This window comes from Brienomyrus brachyistius, chromosome 1 (genome assembly GCF_023856365.1).
Source record: "Brienomyrus brachyistius isolate T26 chromosome 1, BBRACH_0.4, whole genome shotgun sequence".
Lineage (NCBI taxonomy): Eukaryota > Metazoa > Chordata > Actinopteri > Osteoglossiformes > Mormyridae > Brienomyrus > Brienomyrus brachyistius.
The window spans coordinates 14,643,589-14,667,885 of NC_064533.1; the positions used below are offsets into that span (position 1 = coordinate 14,643,589).

At 44.0% G+C, this 24,297-nt stretch overlaps 1 protein-coding gene across 4 annotated transcripts; it reads left to right on the forward strand.

Moving 5' to 3' along the window:
• Positions 1–10,972: 10,972 nt before the first annotated feature.
• On the forward strand, positions 10,973–20,713 carry LOC125748781 (tetraspanin-8-like). Of its 4 annotated transcripts, none has more exons than XM_049025382.1 (10): positions 10,973–11,040; positions 11,580–11,663; positions 13,408–13,647; positions 16,847–16,909; positions 17,136–17,255; positions 17,519–17,593; positions 17,694–17,789; positions 18,084–18,212; positions 19,606–19,689; positions 19,877–20,713. In XM_049025382.1, exons 3-10 carry the CDS (start codon positions 13,591–13,593, stop codon positions 19,964–19,966), a joined length of 714 nt encoding a protein of 237 aa, XP_048881339.1. In that variant the 5' UTR covers positions 10,973–11,040; positions 11,580–11,663; positions 13,408–13,590; the 3' UTR covers positions 19,967–20,713. The 4 variants fall into 4 exon arrangements, with proteins under 4 accessions (XP_048881339.1, XP_048881328.1, XP_048881360.1 ...); XM_049025393.1 differs by having other exon boundaries at positions 10,989–11,040; positions 11,605–11,663; XM_049025371.1 differs by having other exon boundaries at positions 10,978–11,663.
• The last annotated feature ends 3,584 nt before the right edge of the window (positions 20,714–24,297 follow it).

Genomic DNA, 24,297 nt, shown 5'->3' on the forward strand with positions numbered 1-24,297 from the left:
AACAGAAAATGAATGGTGATATGAACCGGCTTTTTTTGTGGAAAGATTGTTAAACACTGCATACATGCACTGATTTATGATGCGTGTGCAATGCACAGATGCAGAAATAAAACTGCATTTCTGGTGGCAGTGTCCCCTGGCAGCCTGCCACTGTATCCAAACAATACCGTGCAGGGAATTGTGGGGTATCTATGGTTTTACGAAAGACCTTTCCTCCATCTAGCTCCATCGTTTTGCAACAGGTTCACGTTGGCGATTAACGACTGAGTGCCTCATTGTCATCATGTTTCGTGGTCGTCCGCAGTGGTGTTGGATGGCCATCGCACACACTGATGCTCGTGGGCCTATTGTCCTAGGTTTGTTTTTTGCCTTTCTCACTGCATATTAGCCAATAATCTATACTTTTTAAATGGCCATCTCAGGATCAGCAGCCAAAATAATTGCTGCTGGGAGTGGGGGGGTTATGTCTTTTTCTCAGCCATTGAAAATCCCTGAACAAGCAGCTGGATTGTGCGAAGTATTATTTGCTCAAGAAAATGTAAAGCCTTCAGCGGGACATTTCTTCATAATCAAGACTAATCCTGTTACAGGCATTAGGGGCTGGAGGAGGGCCGAAGAATCAGTAATTGCCAGAGCGGTCGGGAGCGAGAGCTGGATCGTTGGATCGAACCTGAAAGGGCGCATTAAGCGCAGAACAAGCGGCGCGGCGCGGCTCCGGCCAAGCAAATCACTGCAGGAAAAATGACCTCAAACCTTGTTGACACGACTTTGACCGATATGTTACACTACATTTAACACTTTTGTAACACGTCCGTCTGTATGGCGTAGTGCGACTCCGATGCCTCTCAGATAAAGCTTCTGCCTATATAGGCATGCGGCTGAAAGTGGGCGCTCATCGTTTACTATCAATGACACCGCGCTCGTCCCATGGAGGCACTTTAACCTTCGGCCGGATTAAAGCGGTAGCGCATGAAAGGCGGTCAGACGGCTGACTGGCCGCTAATGGAAGCCGACGCGGGGGGGAGCGTTTGTAAATGCCGTGTAATTACTATTCCCAATGCATTCATAACATTTCACCAACCAACTATAAGCAAAAGCCAGCAAGATCTGTACAAACCAAATAAACACTAACGATTATGAAGTAAATACTGTAAAAAGAAACGAACAATAGTAATAAAACAGTAAGCTTAACTGCTGGAAGCCAATTGCCAGTAATATTTCTATATTTGTTCATCCACTGGTTTGCCTTTTCTGAGTGTAAGTTAGGCTTCTTCTCTGTTTGATCATTATTAGGTACGCTATGTTTTACGCTATTAATAATGTCGATTAGATGGGAAAAGGTGCCTTTTCATCTTAACTATCAAAACATGAATGCTACCGGTCGTCTGGAACATCCCCCCCTGAATACCAAATGGACAATGATTAATTTCATAATGTCTCAGCCCTGACCCAGAATTGTGGCTCCTTAATAATATCAAAGGGGAAAAATTCTTAGCAGACTTGGCGGTGAAACATTAACAGGTTCTGCTACTGATTCGACGAAGGGTGTCGTCTAGCTTGAAATTAGTCATAAAAAATACACATATATAAAATACAAAAAATAACCAGTTGCGTCAAGGGCCAGTGTGTTCATGCATAACTGATCTTACCTGGTAGGTGGGTATGCAAATGATTTTGGCGCTTATTTTCCTTGCAGGTTAAACAGTGGGTGCATCAGAAACCGTGAAGGAAATCAATCTTGTGAAGGGGTATAATTTTCCCTCATTGTGCAAGCGCCTGTCCGCTCTTTTCCACCGGAACCGTTGCTCAGTGCGCTCGAAGCTCACTATTCTTGTTTGTTGTGACAGATCTGACACGCTGCATTAATCACGGCGCAGGATGGGTTGTCCACATCCCGGAGAGATCAACGTTTCCGCTGAAGATTAATTAGTGCCATGTGTAATTTTCTTGAAAGAATTAAACATTTTCTTTGAAACTACGCAATTTTAATTGTAATTAGTAAAATTTGCAAATTGTAACTATATTTTTACTACAAATTCCGTTTTTTTTTTTTTTTTTTTTTTTTAAAAAAATCGAGCTAATTGAGATGTGCGGATACTTTTCTGCACTATATCTTGTATGGATTGATATTGCTATTGCAAACCACTGTTTAAAAAATTCTTAAAAAAAAAAATAATAATGTGTGTTTATGTCCAAATATAATAACTAGAAGCACTAACAATTTAGTGCTTTTCTTTTTTCTTCTTTTATTTTACCAAGAGTATTCATATGCAAAACCCATGCCTAATTTAAGAATATCGCCCTCTAGTGATCAAACTTTCAACAGCCTACGGTTTTCTGCTTGGGAAATAAGGCGAAGTTCTGTCCAGACTGAGATTGCTGCGAGATTTTAATGACATCCACTCCAGTCACGGTCACTGCAGGGTGAGAGTGCCAGAAGTTAGTCATAATTACCATATTTAAATGGGAAATATTATCATACTTAAATACCATGTATATAAATTCTATCTATATATATAATGGCTTATTGATTTTGATTGGTTTTCGGTTTTCAGTGAAATAGTGTCGTGAAGAAAAAAAACACTTTTTTACGGTCGTAGCCAGGCAACCATTGCCGATAAGGAAATTTGAGATGTTCCCCTGGTTGCTTCCAAAAGTGACATCAGAACTGAAATGTTACTGTCCCTATGTGCCTCATCTCTGACATCACTGGCTCTCACAGCATCGCCGGTCGGCTTCCCCCTCGGATTGTCCAGCATGACTCACATCCTTCCCCCTCCCAAAAAGAACCATTTATTGTCGTTGACATCTCAGATGGGAAATTAATTTTCAAACAGGCTAATGGGATTAGTGATCTGCCTATGTTTCTCCAAGACTTCTAACACCAAATAAAATTTCTAGATACAGGTTTTAGTTTAAAGTTGTACCCCAAATGTCCTTGGCACGACTTGGTAAAAGGGGTACGGTGGGGGGTTCTGGTTTTTAATTGTACTGCGGGTCGGCAGTCCAGTGCTTTAAGCTCCGTTCGCCTTGGGGGTGGGGGAGCCAAGCCAAGACAAACTTCAAGGCTGGTGCTGGACACCCCTGTTCCCCCCCCCCTGCATACAAATGGAAGGGGTTCAGGGGGGAGGGGTAGGCTTTGATCACTCTGCACTGTTTACAGTTTCTGACAGAGGAGCGGGCTGCCATTCTGAATGGTACTCTCAGTCTTTTTTGTAACAGACAAGCTTGGCCATGCCATGGAATCCTGGGAAATCTGCCGGAGACCACGCCCCCTTCACTTTCCCACCCGAATGAGAGACGCATGTCGCATATCCCTGCCCCAGGCCCATTCATCTATTCCCCAGGTCACTCAAAAGGTCACGCAGTCCATTTGGTTGTGCAGTGGTACAGTGAGTTCACTCTCTGTCCTCCCTACATGTTGGTTGGTGTCAGAACCTCATACAGACAGTGAAGAATGACCTCATTTGAAATTGGTGGGGGCTTCGTGAAAACAAAAGCTGTTTACGGCTTCTTCAGGGAGCTGGTCAATCATGGATTTGTTTAAGGAAACCTTATCGCTGTCCCCGTATACAACAAGATGTTAGTCATGTGGAATTTAGCCAAACAAATTTGTTTATTGAAAGACATTTACAATGACCTATGGTTATAAAATCACATACCTTTCCTGACTCCTTCTTCTGAGTGGAAACATACAGCACTATTTTCTAGGGGCGGGCATTTCACCAGTCATTATTCAGGTAATATTACACCCCCCCCCACCCCCACCACAAACAAGGAGACATGTGTATGAATCAAAATATTATTTGGATAATTCACCCATTTTAAATTATATTAAGAGCGAATTTCACAGAACAGGAATTTCAAGAACGTTATTACCAGCAACCATTACAGCCCAAATGTATCAAAATTCACAGCAGAAGCAGAATCGGATTCTCTTACACTTTTTACATTGAATTGTGCCGTCAGATACAAAGCAGTGCCAAATCACTTGCTTTTGCTCAATATCGTCATTATAAATTCAACATATGGAAGAGAATGTCTTTGGTGATCGGTTCTTGTTCGCCTCACTCATTTTTGTTAAATTTCCCGCCACCATATGTGAGGAATGACGTTAATGATTATGATTGTCTTAGAGAACGCGCACAGATTCCATTATTAGAAAACGGATAAATAACTGCATTGTTGCTAAAATATGTGAAATAGCTCATTATTCGATTTTAAGATTTTCCTTTCGATTTTATACGCATTCACGCTGTTTCAATGCTGACGTATCCATGTTATTTGTGTGAAGAAAAGTGTGAAGAAGTGTCATTATTGTTGTTTTCTCTGGCATTCTTATTCTTATTTTCTTAGTACTTTCCGCCGTCTTGTTGGAAGACAACATATACAGGGACCACCCCTTCCAGGAAATGTAATTGTGATCAGGCACGTAGCCAGGTAGTGAAATTACTGGTTTAAACCCAAAGGAATCCCCCAGTCTACAAAATCTTTGGGAGTGGAGACGCTTCCCCCCAATCAGCAAAATCTGTCGAGGGGGACTTATATTCGTATCACAAAAAGTATAATTTTAATGCGAATGTATCATCACAACTATTCAAAAAATTATTTTCAAAAAATGCTTGACAAAGTATTGTGCAAAACCACCCTTAAGTTGATAAAGGGAACTTCGGTGAAGCAAAACATCTGTTGCTTTACTAAGCTCATTCATTTATCATTACTTTCTATTTAAAATTTGATTGCAAACGTATAGAATATGGCCTGTTTTTTCACTCACTTGATGAAAAATGCGTAACTGAGTTTGAAAGAACCTTTATTATGAATTGCTACAAAATTGATAACTCGTATTATGCATGTATAGTTTTAAAGCCATCTGGTGGTTCAATAGCGTAACTGCACAGAGAGTCCGTCTTCGCTCACTATGTGCCTCAGCAAAACTGGAAGTGGGTGTAATTTTGCAGCCAATATTTTGATGTTAGATGCTTTGAAATAAATTGTTTAGCAACACGATTTTTTTCTGTACGCAATTATTAGTTCCTGCCCTACAGACTTAAGGGGACACAGCCACCAAAAAGACGGATAGACAGAACCCGTCACACCTGCTTCGCCGAGTCCTGCCAGCGATGCGCGCTCTTCCGAATCGCGACACAAAGATGATTATCAAGTGTTTATCTATTCAGAGCGCGAGTTCAGTCATCAGGGAAGATAAACCCATCCAGAAGAAAAGAAATCCGAAACTCAAGCTCTCAAAACTGTTTAATTTACTAATTTAACTGTGTGAAGCCAAAATGACACTATGGCTTATTTTTTTTCTCACAGTTTTTTTTTCTCCAGCAAAAAGACACACAATATCACATAAGAGCCTCCCTTTCAAAGGAGATCTCACTGAGGTCTAAAATCATGCCAGGTTGTCTGATCTTTTATGTCGCATTTTGGTCTACAGTGGAAAAATTAGAGAGCTCTCTGTACAAACTCAGTCTGTTCCCATCCCACAATTACCGGTGTGAAGTTGACACCCATATGATCAGAAAATAATTACATTTGTTCGTTTCTGCTAGGCTCGTGCTGGTGTGCGCAGCAAAAATAAACGCTGTACAGCTTTAAATATTTCACCTACTCATTCAGCAGCTTCAAGTACTACTATAACTATTATAAGTACTGCTGCAACTACATTCAACAGTAGTAAAGTTTGTTCATTTTTGTTTTTCATTTTCTCTTTATTCTGAAACTGAAGGCCATATTTACCCATAGTTGCTAAAGTGTTTGGACTGCATGTATCCTGGTTAGCACAACTCTGGAGACCATGGTTTGAGTCTCTACTCCTGTTCTATGTGTGTGGATCTTCATGCTCCAGTATTGCTCATTAATAAGTACAATCAAGTTTGGCAAGATATCTCTTGTCCCTCTATAATATGACACCTGTCTTCTAGCTTACTCACATCTGCTTTATTTCTCTTATTGAATTTTAGGAGAAACATATCAGACCAAAAAAAGAAACTAAAATCAGGCTGAAATAAGAATCAAAATTTTGTCACCCCAAGCTGTAGAAGAGCAAGCTTTGAGTAGTAATATTGTCCTTTTGGTACTTTTTTGCCAGTATTTATTGTTGGTTTGTGGTCCAGGAATTGGTAGACTTGGAGAGAATGAAACAATAGTTTAACATACTTCAGTTTATAAATACTGTCATTGTTTGTTGTAGCTAATCCTGTGTGTATAGCGTAAATAAGAACATTATGTGTTTTTGTTCACTTTATTATTATGCAAAAGCAGCATGTCAGTGTAGTTGTACAATAGTCTTCTTATATCATTTAATTAAACAAAATGCCATTTTATGTTTTGAACTTTTAGGGGACACGATTTGATCCACCACCTGCAAATTTTGTTGTCAACACAGATGGGGTGGGGGGGGGGGGTGATCTCTCTTACTTGTTCTGATCAAAAGTGACAACATGAGTGAGGACTGATATTTAAATCAACAGAAATGTGCACCTGAACGCAACAGCATGGTGGGGAAAACCATGCGATTCTGAAAAGGCTGATTGATGTGATTTAATTTTTGGTTTGATAGGAGATGCCACTTGGGAAACATGACAGTGCTGGGCCGCTGCAATGATATTCTGGCTTTCAATGGTATGTCTGTGTTGCACATGTAATGTAGAGCAAAGCAGCAATGTAAAGCTATGTAGCCTACTCATATTTTAATTGTCAGGCCATTAATGTTACCTAAAAAACAATTTTTCTTAACATCACCTTCTAAGCACCAGCTCACAAGGCTAATAGTTACACAATGGACAATGGGAAATACAGTGTAATGAATATTGATATTGTCAGAGTTCGCGGGTGCAGACGGGTAGGAAGGAGGCAGGGAAGGATGAGGCAGACAGGCTGAATATGGGGAAAACGGGGAGTTATTGTGGGGAAGACAACTACGGACAGGGCAGGATAGAACAACAGCACTGACATCAGCAAATATCAATGATGGACTAACGGCAGGGCAAGACGTGGACTGATATAGACAGAAGACATGGCGAAATAACAAGGTACAGCTGGTCATGATTGGGGAAGCACACGTGGATAATCAGGGGGGCGTGGCACACACGAGGATCGGACGAGCCGGGCATGACAGAACGCCCCCCCCCCCCCAAAGGGGAGGCGACGGATGAGACGAGACCTGAAAGACAACAACCAGACCATTAATGGGGCACAGGGAATAAAACTGAAACACAGAATATGCACAGGGACAGAAAGTGGGACAGGAGCTGGCCCAGGACAGGGAACGCGGACAGACAAGGAAGGGAGACACTGAGGGAACAGGCGGAAAGAAAGGGCCGGGAGTGAACATGGGAACAAAGGGACGAGGAGCAGAGGGATAAGGCAGGAGAAAGGGACGAGGAATAAACACAGGAGGGACAACGACGGGAGACCAAGGAGGAAAGGTCGGGGGAGAAAGGGGAGCCTGAGGAAGCCCCAGCGGGCGACGGGCAGCAGCTGGAGGGGCTGTAGGCGACCGGGAGGCCGGAGCAGGAGGGGACCTCGGAGGGGCTAAGGAGGCAGGGCGAGGGAGAGACGCAGGGAACAAGGAGGAAGTCGGAGGGGGCACCAGGGAAGGCGATGAGGGAGCTGAAGGGGAAACAGGTGAAGGCAAGGAAGGAGGGGGAGCCGCAGCAACAACGGCAAGGCCACAGCCGGCCTAGGCGACGTCTTCCGACGGCTGGAGTAGGGGGACCCGTAGGCGACAGAAGAGCCACAGCGGGGGAACCCGCAGGGGACCGACGAGGAGTCGGAGGCAGGACCGAGGGAGGATGACGAGGCTTCGGAGGGGGACGCGCAGGTGACAGCCGGACTGGAGCCCCAGGACCCGCAGGCACCCCCCGAGCTCCAGCCAAGGCGAACGAGGGTGAACCAGGGGGCAGGGCAGGTGGGACCCCAGCCCTACATCTGTGTCCTCTCCCTTTACGGGACACAGACATGCGGGCCACAGGCCGGGGTCAACCTCCCCGGGGCAAGAGAAGGGAAGTCACCAGGAAAGGAGGCGGCAGAACAGGTGCGGGTGGGACAGGCAGAACGGGTACCGGCGGGACAGGAAGAACAGGTGCCGGCGGGACAGGCAAAGTAGGCCCTGCAATAACGGGCGTTGCCCCTTTAAGAGTCCTGGAGATTCTTAGGATAGCGTCCCTTACTGCGCTGGCCAGCCACACTGGCCTAAAGAAGTACCGCTCGAGGGGTTGTGGTAGCTCCGTGGAGGCTAGGCGCGTTCCCAGGAAGGGGGTAGCTGCCCATGAAGGCAGCTTAGCCGCAGCGGTTACCTCCGTAATGATCAGGGAATCTTCCCAATCACCGGTAGGGAGAGAGGCAGGGAGGAGCGTGCACTCCCCCAGGAAGGTCGTCGGGGCGATCGCCGGCTTTCTCATCCTCCTCCTTTGGGTCACGGTGGTTGGCTGTGCCAAGTCTGGCGGGATGGACGGTTGAGGAACAGACTCCGCGACGTGCGGTGCGACCAGCCCCAACCTCCGTTCAGTCAGGCGCTGAACCAGCCGCTGGAGGTTGGTGTGCACCTCTCCCAGTCGGTGCATGCCCTCTGGTGGGGACATCGCTAGCAGGAGATCGCCGCTGTTGCTGGCTAAATTCAGCACTACCAGGTCCTCCTGGACTTCGGGCTGGATAAGCCAATAGTACACCTCATGCAGCAGACCGATACGCTGGTCCTCGGTCTGCTGCGGAGTCTCTTCTTTTGGGTCTGTCATTCTGTCAGAGTTCATGGGTGCGGACGGGCAGGGTGGCAGGAAGGAGGCAGGGAAGGACAAGGCAGGCAGGCTGAATACGGGGAAAACGGGGAGTTACGGGAAGACGGCTACGGGCAGGGCAGGACAGGGCAGAACAACAGCACTGACATCAACTAACATCAATGACGGACCAATGGCAGGGCAGGACATGGACTGATATAGACAGAAGACATGGCGAAATAACAAGGTACAGCTGGGCATGATTGGGGAAGCACACGTGGATAATCAGGGGGGCATGGCACACACAAGGATCATACGAGCCGGGCATGACAGATATAATACTTTTTATGTATATTATATTATAAAGTAATAGTAATATTAATAGTAAATTTTACTATAATACTTATAGGAACAGGGGGACGTGTGTCCCCCAGTATTTAATTTGGCTGCATTCATCCTCCCAATAAACAAACCTTTGCATTTAAATTATTAGGGTGACAATACACAGGGCAACTTTTTGAGCATTGTTGCCGGGCAATGTTCCAGACCAATGTTGCCCAGGCACTTTCCTATTGATATTGGGCAACAAATTTCTATTTGAAAAACTTTCATCAGCAGTGGGTGACTTTTCACAATCATGCAGATCCATCCAGACAAGAATTGCCCTTTGTCTCATCTGGTTGGCAATTGCCTGGCAAAGTTGTTCAAAAAGTTATGCTCGCCCCTTCGCCCCCAATATCCAATCCTGTCGTACACCACTGTTAGTAACTGTTGCAGATTGAACCAGCTCCTACAAGTCAAAGAATTCAAAAGCCTCTTAATTTTGACCTGTTTTGTGCCATCAGGTAGGTAAAAAAATTCTAGGTGTATCAGTCAAAGGGGTTTTCGGTAGAAGCCTGGTACAATCTTAAACTGTTAATTATTTATTGATAATTGATAATTCCAAGAAAAAATAAAATCATCCTGGGGCCTGTATCATGAAGCAAGATTTATTAATTAGCTAATTACCTTGTTGGTTTTAAGGTACCTGAGTTTAAATGAATTGTATCTTAATTTGGGGCGGCATAGTGGTGCAGTGGTTAGCACTGTTGCCTCACACCTCTGGGACCCAGGTTTGAGTTTCCGCCTGGGTCACATGTGTGTGGAGTTTGCATGTTCTCCCCATGTCGTCGTGGGGTTTCCTCCAGGTACTCCGGTTTCCCCCCACAGTCCAAAGACATGCTGAGGCTAATTGGAGTTGCTAAATTGCCCGTAGGAGTGCATGTGTGAGTGACTGGTGTGTGATTGTACCCTGCGATGGGCTGGCCCCCCATCCTGTGTTGTTCCCTGCCTCATGCCCATTGCTTCTGGGATAGGCTCCAGACCCCCTGCGACCCAGTAGGATAAGCGGTTTGGAAAATGGATGGATGTATCTTAATTCACTTACGTTTAGCCTAGTCATCAAATCCTGACAAACTGTAGCCTGCTGCCACCTAGAGGATATCATAAGAACACCACCAGATTAATAAGCAACGAGGTAAAGGTCATGTTAAGGAATATTAATGCTAACTGCACTTGGAGTGTAGGCAAATAGTATTACAGAGCCATACAAATCATTTAGTCAGAAGGCCTTCAATGTACATTATGTCCCTCGGCAATCATTAGACACTGTCTGCTAACTGCTAATGCGTGTCAAAGGCAATAACGACATCCTGCAGGATTTTTGTTTCTATTTATTTACTCTGTATTTATTAAAGTTGATATGTGTATTTTAGACTTGAAAACATTATTACGAAATGTATTAAGATCAAACAACATTTAAAGAGTTCGTGTAACAACCATCTGAGTTTCAAGGAACTGTTTTAATTGTACACATGCATCATTTTGTTTTTGTTTCGAAATTACATTTGTCCACTTCATATTAGAACAGTACGGAATAGCTGGTAATGATTAAACAGTCTGTCGTTTAGTGCATATCGATCTTCCCCAAAATGTGTTTATTTTAGCCTGTTTTTGTCTTGCTGTCGGTGCTCTTCAAATAAATGCTGTTATGAGTTATAATGGACCAGGATGAACAGATTGTTATCGGTATCAAAGAAATGTTCCTTTTATCAGATCATAGTATTTCAACCTCTTAACTCCAACTGATCCATTTTCGGTAAAAGGATAGTAATGATATTAATAGGAACCCCCCCCCCCCCATTTCCTTGGGGTGTGTTGACATTGAGACAGGACAGGCTTGTATTGCCTTTGTGTATCTAAATGAGATACTGCATGTATGTTGAATTGTCAGGCAGACTCTCCTCATGTACGGTATTTCCATGAAATGTCCTGCACTGTAAGTCTTTTGGGTCTTTAAATTTTAGACAAGATTTCCAGGTTTTTCCCAAAGCTGTTTTTAGATTAAAATCTCTTTTTTTGGGTTTGCCTTGGTTAATCATATTTTGAATACAGCGCCTGTTATTTTTGTTGCATATGAAATTTAAGCGAAGCTAAATTGTCTTGTTTTGAGTATCATTAGTCTTTTGGTCTTTCCTTTTTTTCACTTGAATTTGGAATAAACTGCTGGCAAAATCAGGCAGATTTTCTCATTCTTGTCGCCGTAGTATTTGTACGACTGCAGTTTTCCCCGTGTTTGTTTTTAGAAAACGAGTGAACAAAACTTTCTCAGTGACAAAATTAAGAATATAAACTAAATCCAAGAAAAAAATGAGAAGGGGATTAATTTTTATGTGTGGAACTGGAGAATACATTGGAATGCATTAAGAAATCAGAAAAGATTGCAGTAGTCTGAAGAAACTTCACAGAAGGATTTAGCGATTGTCATTCAGGCGTGCCAGATTACCTGCGTTCCTCAAACGTTCTGACCTCCTATAGATGATGCCCTTATTCCTACATGAAGGATTTTGGTATCATCCCCGGGCAAAGGTTTAAAGACGTAAGATGCAACTGAGGTATAAGGTAAGCAATGCTTAGCAGCTTTAGGAGTTAATCGAGGGAATTGCAATTGAACACTTTTTATTTGATTTGAATTTCTTCAAGGTCAGCGTTGTGCTCCATTTTAATATAGCACTGTCTGTTGGGTTTGTGTTCATTCTGTCCTGATTCTTTTATTTTTTTTCTGACAAACCATTTCTCTAGCCAGCTCCATCCTTGGAAGACCACATAGGTAGCCCCCAAATGTGTCTCTTAATGTCTAGAGCGAAGCTGTTGTTAATGATGGTTTCGTTTTCGGGCCAATTCGAAACTGCCATTTTCATCATTACAGCGTAAGTGGATCTTAGTGCTTTCCGACATGCTCGCAGATCGAAACACAATGCTGATGAACATCCGCTTACATCTTAGTGGCGATCATCAATAAGACCGTAGGAAAAAGCAGCAGCGAGTATCATGACTAACCCTTGATTTGCTGCAAAGATTGAGTTGATTTTGCAACGTGTCAGTGCTACCTTACCTTGTAATGTATTTATATGCACTTAAAGTTGCCATGACAATCTCAGTTGTTCATCTGTGCTGAGGCAGATTTGACAGGTTAGAAATCTCGAAGTATCGACGCTAAAGTACACTGCGGTATGAAGCTTTTACACTCTGATCATTAATTGATGAAATTGTCAAGCAACCTAAAAGGAGACCTGCTATAGTGTCCCTAAGAATAAAGCAGTAAGAAGCGATTATTGAAGAGAGTCTAATAATGACATTTTCAGTTGCTTTGTATTCGAATGTATCACTTCTCAAAATATTATGGGCAGGGCTGTTATGATGAAATATTTTGCATGTTATCTCTTTACAACCGGAGGAGCAGAATAGGGTTCTGAAACTCTGGAAACCTGCAAGTGTAATACAAGCCTTTGGGTTGTTATGCTGACTGTGTGAAGTGCTTAGTCCTGTGATGGAAACTATCATAGATTAAAATCATTCTGAACTGAGAATGACCCACAATACCACCTCCTCCCTTTGCTGTGTCAAGCTCACTCAAACTCTCGTGGGTTTCAAGGACAGCTATAATGATCGAGTCATTTTTCTCTTTTTATTATACTCAGTTCACAACATATTCTAAGAACCACGTCATAGACATAACTTTTACACCCAATCAGGTAGGAGCTTTTTTTGTGGTCGCTAGTGTGTTTTCCCTACAAAGCTCATACTTGATCAGGTGTAAAAGTTATACCAATGATGCGATTCTTAGAGTATGTTGTTAACTGAGTGATACACCCCTAAAAGGAGTTGGAGAATAGCTTTGATTTACTCCTGCATTGTGCGATGCTCTTCTGCCTTTGTTGTCATAAATCAGCTCACAGAAAAGAAGCTCCCAGCTCATTATTTTCCGATTATTTCATGACCAAAAAACATGTTATGTTGCCACTTCGTAACTCCTAGTATCAATTCATAAGCCTTTTACACAGACATCAGTGTCCACGTCTGGGAAACATGTGAAAATCACTGAAATATAGCTCAAATAATGAAGAAGAAAAAGAACTTGGAAAATATATTAATTTTCTTCCTCACAGTAAATATAAAAACAATGAAAATCAGAAATGATTTTTGTAGAGAATTACACCTGTTGATCACCAATAAATAACTACTTTTTTGGCACCTGATGCCAATAAAGCACCTCGTCTCTTGTACAAAGTGACGCGATCTAAACTCAGCATCACTTTGACTCCTCACGGGGGTCCTCACGTGACTCCTCTGTGTTTGTGATTAGTCCGCAGTCCCCCCCCCGCCGTGTGCCGGGGGCTTTGCTGGAAGCTCCTAGGTCCTTACCCACTGGTCCAGGAAGCACAGGAAGCAACAGGAACTGAAGATCATTTGTTCATGGACGAAGAGGGCGGCCGTGCTGCTGCAGGCTGAGAGATTACATCACCGACAGATCTCCCTACTTCTGGTCATGGCTGTCAACAGATGCATCAAGTATTCCCTATTCTTCTTCAATTTGCTCTTCTGGGTAAGTTAAAGTGTTTCCTACTATTTCATTTTTGTTTTGGAAAGGAAAGGTTTCATTAATACTTATTGTAATGTTATAAGAAAAGGTTGTAACTTTATTTATCAACTCTTGATCAAAAGATTGGTGTTTTGAATGCATTGACTTATCCGACTATTATTATAGCTATGTGCATTCCACTGTATGACTGAGTACTATCTGAAATTCAGGGTTCCGTTTTAACTGACTGGTAGTATAAATGACCCGTATCGTCCAACATTATCTGGCTGAGATTAGGACACATTTAACAGTAAAATGCTATTTCATGTTATAGCGCATAGCACTTATAACGTTATTTAATGTTATAAGATGTCATAAACAAGCTAGCACGCAGATCTGACCACTCCCATGTCTGGGAAATGGCCGAAGCCACCTGAAAATCACATTAAGTGAATCAGTGGAGAGATCGATGGTAATTGAATCGTTTCCTGAGGCACGACGATATCCGTTGCCTGGGAGGACGCAGCAGGTAGGGGCTCAGAGTCGAGTGGCAGTATGGTTCCCATACGATTCTCTCAGGTTGGGGTTTGTATTTTCTGAAGTTGCTGGAATTTGGATTTTGTCTCTGCAGAAGTCAGGTCAGAGCTATGCCCCCCTCTGGACCTATGAGCTGAAACAGAACAGGGTGGGATAATGATGCAACAAGATTTGGCTAATTACGGAACAGCATAACCGAAAGCGTAACCGAATTTTCGTTATGTGTGTACTTACCATGTTCTGCCTACTTGGTGCTACAGTGGCTCTTTTGGTAGCACTGACATCTCACTGCCGCATACTTGGATGTATGAATCCCATCCACTTGTGTCTGTGTGCGCAGTACACTGGCATCTCATTTAGGGCCAACTCCTGCCTTGTGCCCTGTGCTGTCTGGCATAGGCCTACCCATGATTTGGTAGTGGATTCAGATATTCAAGATTAGAAAGTTTTATTGTTGTTGTCCTCTCCTGGAACTGACACCTTATCGTGGTGGAGGGGTTTGTGTGTTCCAAAGACCCCAGCAGCTAAGTTGTCCAGGGTCACCCAAGGCAAACAGGTCCTGGGTGAGGAACCAGACGAAGTGTCGCTCATCAGACCCCTTATGATGCGGGTCACCAAGGCCCCCCCCCACAGGAGGTCTGAAGGTGGGGCTCGTGGTCAGGGTCGCACCCATAGGGCCTGGTCGGGCACAGCCCGAAGAAGGCACGTGGGTCCCCCCTCCAATGGGCTCACCACCTGTAGGAGGGGCCATAGGGGTCGGGTGCAATGTGAGTTGGGCAGCCGCCAAAGGCAGGGACCTTGGTGGTCCGATCCTCGGCTGCAGAAGCTAGCTCTAGGGACATGGAATGTCACCTCTCTGACAGGGAAGGAGCCTGAGCTGGTGCATGAGGTTGTGAAGTTACGACTAGATATAGTCGGGCTCACCTTGACGCACAGCTTGGGCTCTGGAACCAGTCTCCTTGAGGGGGGGTGGAGCCTCTTCCACTCTGGAGTTGTTCGCGGGGAGAGGCACTGAGCAGGGGTGGGCATCCTTATTGCCCCTTGGCTGGGCGCCTATATATTGGGGTTTACCACAGTGGACAAGGGAGTAGCCTCCCTTCGCCTTCGAGTGGGGGGACGGGTTTTGACTGTTATTTCCGCTTATGCGCCAAATAGAAGTTCAGAATACTCACCCTTTCTGGAGTCCTTGGAAGGGGTGTTGGAGAGCGCTCCTTCTGGGGACTCTCTTGTTATGCTGGGGGACTTCAATGCTCACATGGGCAATGACAGTGAGACCCGGAGTGGTGTGATTGGGAGGAACGCCCCCCCCCCCCCCAATCTGAACCTGAACGGTGTTTTGTTATTGGACTTCTGTGCTTGTCATGGATTGTCTATAATGAACATCATGTTCAAGCATAAGGGTGTCCATATGTGCACTTGGCACCAGGACACCCTTGGCCGCAGTTCAATGATAGACTTTGTGGTCCTGTCGTCGGACTTGTGGCCGCATGTATTGGACACTCGAGTGAAGAGAGGGGCAGAGCTGTCAACTGATCACTACCTGGTAGTGGATTGGCTCTGACTGGAGCAGTTCACAGTCGAGTGTGAAGTGGTTGGGATGAGAATCAGCACCTCCAAATCCGAGACCATGGTCCTTAGCCGGAAAACAGTGGAATGCTCCCTTCGGGTTGGGGAGGGGGTCTTCCCCCAAGTGGAGGAGTTTAAGTATCTCGGGGTCTTGTTCACAAGTGAGGGAATGATGGAGCGGGAAATCAACAGCAGTGATGCGGACGCTGCATTGGTCTGTCCTGGTGAAGAAAGAGCTGAGCCAAAAGGTAAAGCTCTCGATTTACCAGTCAATCTACATTCCTACCCTCACCTTTGGTCATGAGCTGTGGGTAGTGACCGAAAGAACGAGATCGCAAGTACAAGCGGCCGAAATGAGTTTTCACCGCAGGGTAGCTGGGCTCTCCCTTAGAGATAGGGTGAGGAGCTCAGTCATTCGGTAGAGACTCAGAGTAGAGCCGCTGCTCCTCTGCATCGAGAGGAGCCAGATGAGGTGGCTCGGGCATCTGATTAGGATGCCCCTTGGACGCCTCCCTGGTGAGGTGTTCTGGCCCCCAGGGAACACTCAGGACACGCTGGAGGGACTATGTCTTTCGGATGGCCTGGGAACGCCTTGGGATTCCCCTGGAGGAGCTGGATGAAGTGGCTGGGGAAAGGGAAGTCTGGGTTTCCCTGTTTAGACTGCTGCCCTCGTGACCCGACCTCAGCAACCGAAGAGGTGGATGATGGATGGATGGATGGATGGATGGATGGATGGATGGATGGATGGATGGATGGATGGATTTTTATTGTGTCACACACAAGTTTTCCTGAACTGATACAGTTACAATGTAAATAAAGCAGCAATGTATAAAGGAGGTGAACAATATATAAAAATGACTGTATATAAAAGAAATAAACTATATATAGTAGCAAAACTTAAGGAAAGCTTTATAAAGCAAAGTGAAAAAAGTGAAAGGTAGCTGGAAGATGGACAGGTGTATGTTTGTTAATATTGTTATATATAAATGATATATTATATAAGTGTATTTCTTACATATTCTAAGCAAACATCATTCGACCTGTGCATCGAAACATTGTGGCTAAACTAACTGCATCTTTGGCATTCAGGCGTTTTACGGCATCTCCCTGCTTCTTCTAGGTCAGTGGTTGTGTCATTCTCAGTGTCTCTGTATACCTCAAAGTGACTAAGGATGGAAACGAGGTACGTCAAGCAACTAATTAGATGCTTTTCCTGTCACCTATTTGCCAGATCACAATCCATTTTTTTTGCTGTTGCAATAGCTTTGTGTAAATATGATTTCAGAACCAACTGGGGACCACTGGGAATGCGGGACCATTTTATATTGTTAAAAAAAGGGACAGTACCTTCAACTTTCTGGAGATCTGTGACAGTTAACTGTTTTCTGTTTTTCATTTCTGCTTTTTAGATAACCAGTTTTTCTTTCCTCGGAACACTCTTGCTAATTGCCGTCGGTGTGGTCATCATGATCTTTGGCTTCCTCGGTTGCTGCGGCGCAATTCGTGAGAGTAGATGCATGCTGTTGCTAGTAAGTACTCTCCAAAGCCACGCAGAATCACCATCGCATTACCAGTGTGGCTGTGCTCAGACATCTTAATAGTCTTAATAAGTGTAGGCAACTCTTTTGTGTTTTTTTTATTTTATTTTGTGGACACTTAGCAGACGATGTTTTCATGCGTTGACCTACTTGAGTGGTACTTTCATTCTGACGCCTCAGTACTTGGCGGATCACATGACCTCAGTGTTTGGGAGTAAACTTCAAAAATTCATCCTTCATTCTGTTTGCCGCAGTTCTTCATCGGGCTGCTCGTCATCTTCTCTCTCCTGTTGACGGCGGGCATCCTGGGAGTCACCGAGAAGGACAAGGTAAGGGGGGGGCCTCCTGGCTCCCGGTATCTACTCCAGCCATCTCTTCCTACTAAGTATCTGTTACCCTCTGCTGCTTTTTACACCCCCCATCTTCCAGTGCATGAACTGGATCAGAGAGAAGCTGGAGAAGCTTAATCCACTGGAGAATATGACCGACTCAGTTCAAACTGACCTCCAGGCTGTGCAAGAGAAGGTCTGGACAGCTGTGGTCCACTGTTCTGAATCAAGGAGGGGTTATTTCAGGGGAGGGGTGTCAGACTCACACAGGAATATTGCAGGAATTTTCAGATGACTACACATAACCTAACGAGGAAAAAAAATTAAGGTTAAGAAAGATCATCATAGTTGCACTCGCCTAGTTCCAGCGTTTTCAAGAGTTATTTACAGCGGGTAAATACGTAAATTAAAGTTAGGTGGATTTTGTGCATTCTGTGAAGAGGAGGATTCACACACAGGACCTGTTTGCTCAGTGGTCTCTCTGGCACAGGGAAAATGCTGCGGGCTGGTCAAAGGGTACACCGATTGGGGAACAAAGGGAATCCCCAATTCCTGTGACTGCAAGGAAGAATCGTATAAGTGCGTGAATGTCTCGGAATACCGGATGGTGTATGAAACAGTAAGTATAGCTAAGAGACCGGACTGAATAAGCAATGTGTAGCACTGCAGTGGAAAGTCATATTCAAAACAAGACAGGAAAATTCATCGCAACCATCTATTCGTCCATCTTCCAACCATTTATACTGGTCAGAGTTGGGGGGCTAGAGAGCCGGGGGCACAAGACAAGCGAAGGCCTACATCATGGATGAGATGGGCTTCTGTTTTGTCTTTAATTTTTCACGCATGATGCTTTCAGTTATGAATTCACTCCATTCTACACCTCTTCAAACAAACATGAATAAAAACTAAACAAAGAAAAACATCTTCCGACCACATATCCTGATTAGCATTGCAGAGATATTCTTCTACTGCAGTTTGATAATTAAATATTTCACTAGCCACTGCCTATCGGCCATTGAACTTACCTGAGTTCTGAAGAGCTTTCCACAGAAGGCAAAGGAAAAGAATGAAAAGGATTATTAAAAGGGTACAAAATTGATTTCTGAGTCTTTGGGCATCTCAGGAGGGGTGGCATGGTGGTGCAGTGGTTAGCACTGTTGCCTCACACCTCTGGGACCCGGGTTGGAGTCTCTGCCTGGGTCACATGTGTGTGGAGTTTGCATGTTCTCCCCATGTCGTTGTGGGGTTTCCTCCAGGTACTCCGGTTTCCCCCCACAGTCCAAAGACATGCTGAGGCTAACTGGACTTGCTAAATTGCCCATAGGTGTGCATGTGTGAGTAAATGGTGTGTGAGTGTGCTCTGCGATGGGCTGGCCCCCCATCCTGGGTTGTTCCCTGCCTCGTGCCCATTGCTTCCGGGATAGGCTCCGGACCCCCCGCGACCCAGTAGGATTAGCGGTTTGGAAAATGGATGGATGGATGGGCATCTCAGGGTCCATGACAGAATGCAGAAGGTGTCACTAAGAAATGGCCGTCAGTCACCAAGTGAAGAATGAGACTAATGATGTAAATAAAGTCAGGATAGGGGGGCGCTGTGAGTGTTGTAGAGCGGAGCACGTGCAGACTAAGTTCCTTACCTTACAAAGCAACACCCCCACAAGGAAGTATGGTAGCAGCAGTATCATATATTATGTAAGATTTTGTGGCCCTGTATCTTTTACATGCGGTTTATGTTTTATACATTTATAAAACATACATACAGCTACTACAGGTATCACCAGTGATATATGTGATATATATATATGCAGTATATATCTTAACTGGATGGACACTGGATCACTGTGAGCCTGGCTGGGTAAATACGTTGATGGATGGTTGTATTTGATTGTTCGGATCATGACCCCGATAGCCTTTGGTCTCGGACAGGCTATTCTTGAGACCCAGAAAAGTTGTGTGTTTGACAGATGACATTACAGGACTGTGTTCTGAGGCCTCTGCTTTGTTCCCTACAGCCTTGCGTTGAGTTTGTGAAAACGTATTTGAAGCAGCATCTAGCAGTAGTTCTGGGAGTAGCTTTTGCCATCGCAGTCCTGATGGTAAGGATGGTCCGCCTATATGAAAATGCAATACATTCCAATTCAAGTCATATATCATCACTATACTAATAGTAGATACTTTTCATTAGATATATGTATACTACACTATTGTAACTATACTTGTGAGTAACCGATTATTAACTTTTTGCCTGTTAACACCATGGCGTGTGTTTCTCTGTCTTTTTAGCTTTTCGGAATGATCTTTGCTATGACTTTGTGCTGCCAGATTGGCAAGAAAGAAACTACCGGTGCACAGAATATGAAAATGCCCGAGTAGTGAAGGTGTGTTTCATAGTGAAGATCTTCAGCGCATATCCTCCTAGCCCAGTGTTTCCCAATCCAGTCCTCAGAGACCCACGGACAGTCCACGTTTTTGGGAGCAAAAATTGTGGACTGTCTGGCAGGGAGTTTGGAGGGAGCAAAAACATGGACCAGCTGTAGGTCTCGGAGGACTGGATTGAGAAACATTGACCGAGGTGGGGCCAGTGGTTGCAGGCTAAGCTGCATGTGTCTCTGACAGAAAGCTAACTATTCCTTTAAAAGTGTACCTGTGATTCTGATTTCTTGACTGCTGTTTCATTTGTGTGTATATGTTAAGCTAAGCAACACTGCACTTGTTTAATAGCTGCACCAAGGAAATATATTACAGAAGGATATATAAAATGTCCATAGTGTCCATAGACTTACGTCCAGGTTTTGTCCGGGAACTGAGGACATAAGTCAGTCTGGACATATGCTGATTGTTATAGGGGAGAGGTCAAATATACCATATAACGTAAGATACAATATCACAAACATCTAAGTAAAGTGCAGTCGGTTTGTGTTGGTTTTTGCCGCATGCTGCACACGTAGTGAGATATGTCCGCTCACGTCCACTGACGGATGGCTGTATATTGCAATATTCACATGATCGTGTCATATAACATGTAAGACTTGATATATTATTATGAAATTCTGTTTGGTTGTATTGCATTACTTACTGCTGTGATTAAGGCCTTCACGATATAAAATACTCTGTAAACTACTCACATTGTTAATTGCTTTCTTTGGCAGTCATTCCCTGGTAGTGATCAAAATACTTTTTTGTTTTGTTTTACATCTTAAAGGCAGGGTTGCCAACTTTGGTCAGCTGGCTGGAGTGAGATTTCCAATTCAAGTCAAATCTGCACTCACATGCATTTACATGTACAGGTTTATTACCTTGTAAAGAGTCTGTAGGGTTTGCAAACCACCCCGATACTTTTGCTGTAGCTACTTTATGTTTATAATGGAATACTATAGTTTTCCCGTAGGATTTCTTGCTTGAGTGAGTCGGAAAGCATGAGTGTCACGGCAGATGCGTAAGAGTTGGCAACCCTGCAAAAGCGGCTTTGGGAATAATACTGAAAAAAAGGCCTTACATGAGCATGCACTTCAAAACGTTTGTTTCTTTTATCATGGTTTCAGAGATACCTGGGTATATGGCATACTTACATATATTTTTGTCTCCGTGAAGAACCAAATAGTTTCTTGTTAAAAAGAAATTCAAAAAATTGACTTCACATCTACTACACGTGAGAGGTAACTGCGTTATCCTCTCACCTTCTAATTACCAGTTAATTAATGTGGATCAGATTCCAACAAAGCCTGTGTAATTCACTGATACAGGATGCAGTGTGTAAATATTCAACATTAAATGAATTAGCTGGAAACCAAATAAAGACAAAAATTTATTTCAACCATTTGTTACCATCTGATAATATGATGTTTTGAAAGCTCATTTAATATTTTCATGAAACACAGAGTGAGCCGGATCCAACTCATTGTCCTTAGCTGGAACAATGAATGGGGAAGGTCTTCAATTATTCTCTTTATCTGCATTAGGATTCTTTAATCCTCCCAGAGGAGTGGCATTGTGGCTCAGTGGGTAGTATTACTGTCTTATTCCTTCAAGGTTGGAGATTCAATCCCACCATATCTGTGTGCGGAGTTGGGCATTTAGAAATTACCCAGAGAGTGTATGTGCATGAGCCGATGGCCTGCTGTGCTCTGAAGTGATATGTGTCTGTTAAATGGATAGAATCCTTTTTTTCACTTATTATATCTGTCAATCTGAATAAGAATAGAATAAGAACCTTTATTGTCATTGTCACCTGACAACCAAATTGAGAAAATGCAGGCGACTCAATGTGAGGCATGAGAGTGATAAAAGAATATATTTCAAAATATACAAAATTGTACTGACTATACAATTGCACTGAGTGTACAAATTGCACTGGATATACAAATTGCACTTACGAAATATAAAGATTAACGGTTCTCTTTTGAGTTTAAGGCCATGATTGCTTTAGGATAAAAACTTGTCCTGATATTCATTGTTCTGTATCTCTTGCCTGATGGCAAAAGCTGAATGAGACAGTGACCGGGATGTGATGAATCATGTAAAATGTCCATAGCTTTTTTCCGGCACTGGGAGGTGATTTGTTCCAGGGTGGGGAGAGGGCAGCAAAATGCTTTCTCCGCTGCCCTGATGACCCTGTGGAGAGCATCTGAGGAAGTGCGCTGCTGTCCATCCGTAAGTATGCTCTCGATGGAACGGTGCTAAAAGGATTCTCAGGAAATACAGTCTCTGCTGCACCTTTTTCAGCAGCTCCTTACTGTTAGCACTTCAGGTCAGGTCGTTCTCCAACTCAACACTCAGGAACCTGAACACCAGGACTCTCTCCACAAAAGCCCCGGCGATGGTGAGTGGTTTTCTGAAGTCAATAACCAGCTCCATTGTTTTTGTGGTGTTGAGGAGCAGGTTGTTGACTCTGCACCACCCTGGCAGCCGCTCCACCTCGTCCCGTTATGCCAGCTCAATCTGCATCCATTTCTTACCGACATCCTATATTGACAAGTGAGTTGAACCACCCCATAAAGCCTCCTTCAGCACATCCAAAAGACCTTCAGTGAGGTTAAGTTCACTACTCTGTGGTGACCAAGTCATACGTGAAAATGATTCCCCATGGTCCCTGAACCACTCTTTGCCAATTCAAACCCAATAAATCTTGCCATCCTTGTCCTGGAATATGCCCATGCCAACAGGGAAGAGAAAAACCCATTGATGATGGATGGAGGTGTAACCTGGCCATTCATTAGATTCAGGTACTCAGTTGACTTTACTTTATTGCAGCATAACGTTGCTGGGCTGTAATAATGATCCAGTCATTGGCTCTTATGTATTTGCTGGTATAAATTCAAACGATGACGTTTTTTTTTTGGCCGGGCATTTTTTTTTAAAAGCTGCTTCAAATATAACAGCAAATTTCCCAATTTTTAGGTGTGGTCACGTTCCACAACAATGTCCTGCAGTCACCCTATCAAGTTCTTTAAATTCCCTTGATTAATGCAAACACTGTTGCCTCACACCTATGGGATCAGGGTCTCCACCATGACACCATGGTTTGATCTCCCTGTGTTGGCGTGGAGTTTGGTCCAGGTACTCTGATTTACCCCTCCCCCCCCAGTCCAAAAAACATGCTGAGGTTAATGGGAGTTACCAGATTGTCCCTAGATGTGTTCGTGAGTGTGCCCAGTAACGGGTTGGTGCCCAATCCTGGGTTATTGCTTTAGACCCCCCCCCCCCCCCCCCCGCTGTGATCCTGAATAGAACAAGCAGAAAATGGATGGGTGGACGCTGAGCAGCAGATCTTAATGGTAAGGTTTTTGAATCTGTGAGGTTTTTATAAAGAGCAAATAACTCAATTTGTTGATAATTGACACAAACAATGAAAGGGGCACACCAAACACAGCCTTCCAGGAACAAAAAGGGATTATTTATAGAAACGAAAACCAGAACCAGATGGATCAGGAGGAGTCAAAAAGGGAGGCAGGGAGATGCAAGCAGGAGGGACTGGGATTAACCTACAATGCAGGGAACAGGACAAGGACCAACAATACAACAACCACTAACTAAACTAACATCCACAACAGCTACAAACCAACACTAATTACAACCTCAGTGACCGATCTGGGGAGGACAGCAAGGGCAGGCACATATGTACACAGAACACAATTAACATCTAGAGACAGGTGTGGATGGTTAAGATATAGTTAAGCAATAATGTGATTTCAGGATGGCCAGTGACCTCTGCTGGCCAAGCGCTGACATGACGAAGGCAGACCATGATCATAATACTACAGATACAGTTTTACTGCTGTCTATTAAACTTCCATTGTATGAAATGAAAATCTGCAGAAGGGTATAATAAGACTTCGAAATCTTTCATGTGGCAGTAAGTGAATGCACCATCTATTCTGGATGCACCATCTATTCTGGTTTTCGTAGATCTATCCCTGTAGGGCTTCTTTTTGCATTGATTTAAATCTTTTTGCTACCATCGCTGACAGCATTACGACTTTAAGTCCTCACAAATAGTGTTCACACAGCTAATGGGTAACTAATTTTCTCTGGATACTGCTTAAAGCTTGGCAGTGCAGGGCAGCCAGCCATTGCGGCACCCTGGGACGTGGGGCTTAAGGGTCTCGCTCAAGGGCCCACAAACATACCAAGACCAGGCTTGAATTGATGACCTTCTGATCACAGGCGCAGAAGCTTAGCCCACTGAGCCACACGCTCACAATGTT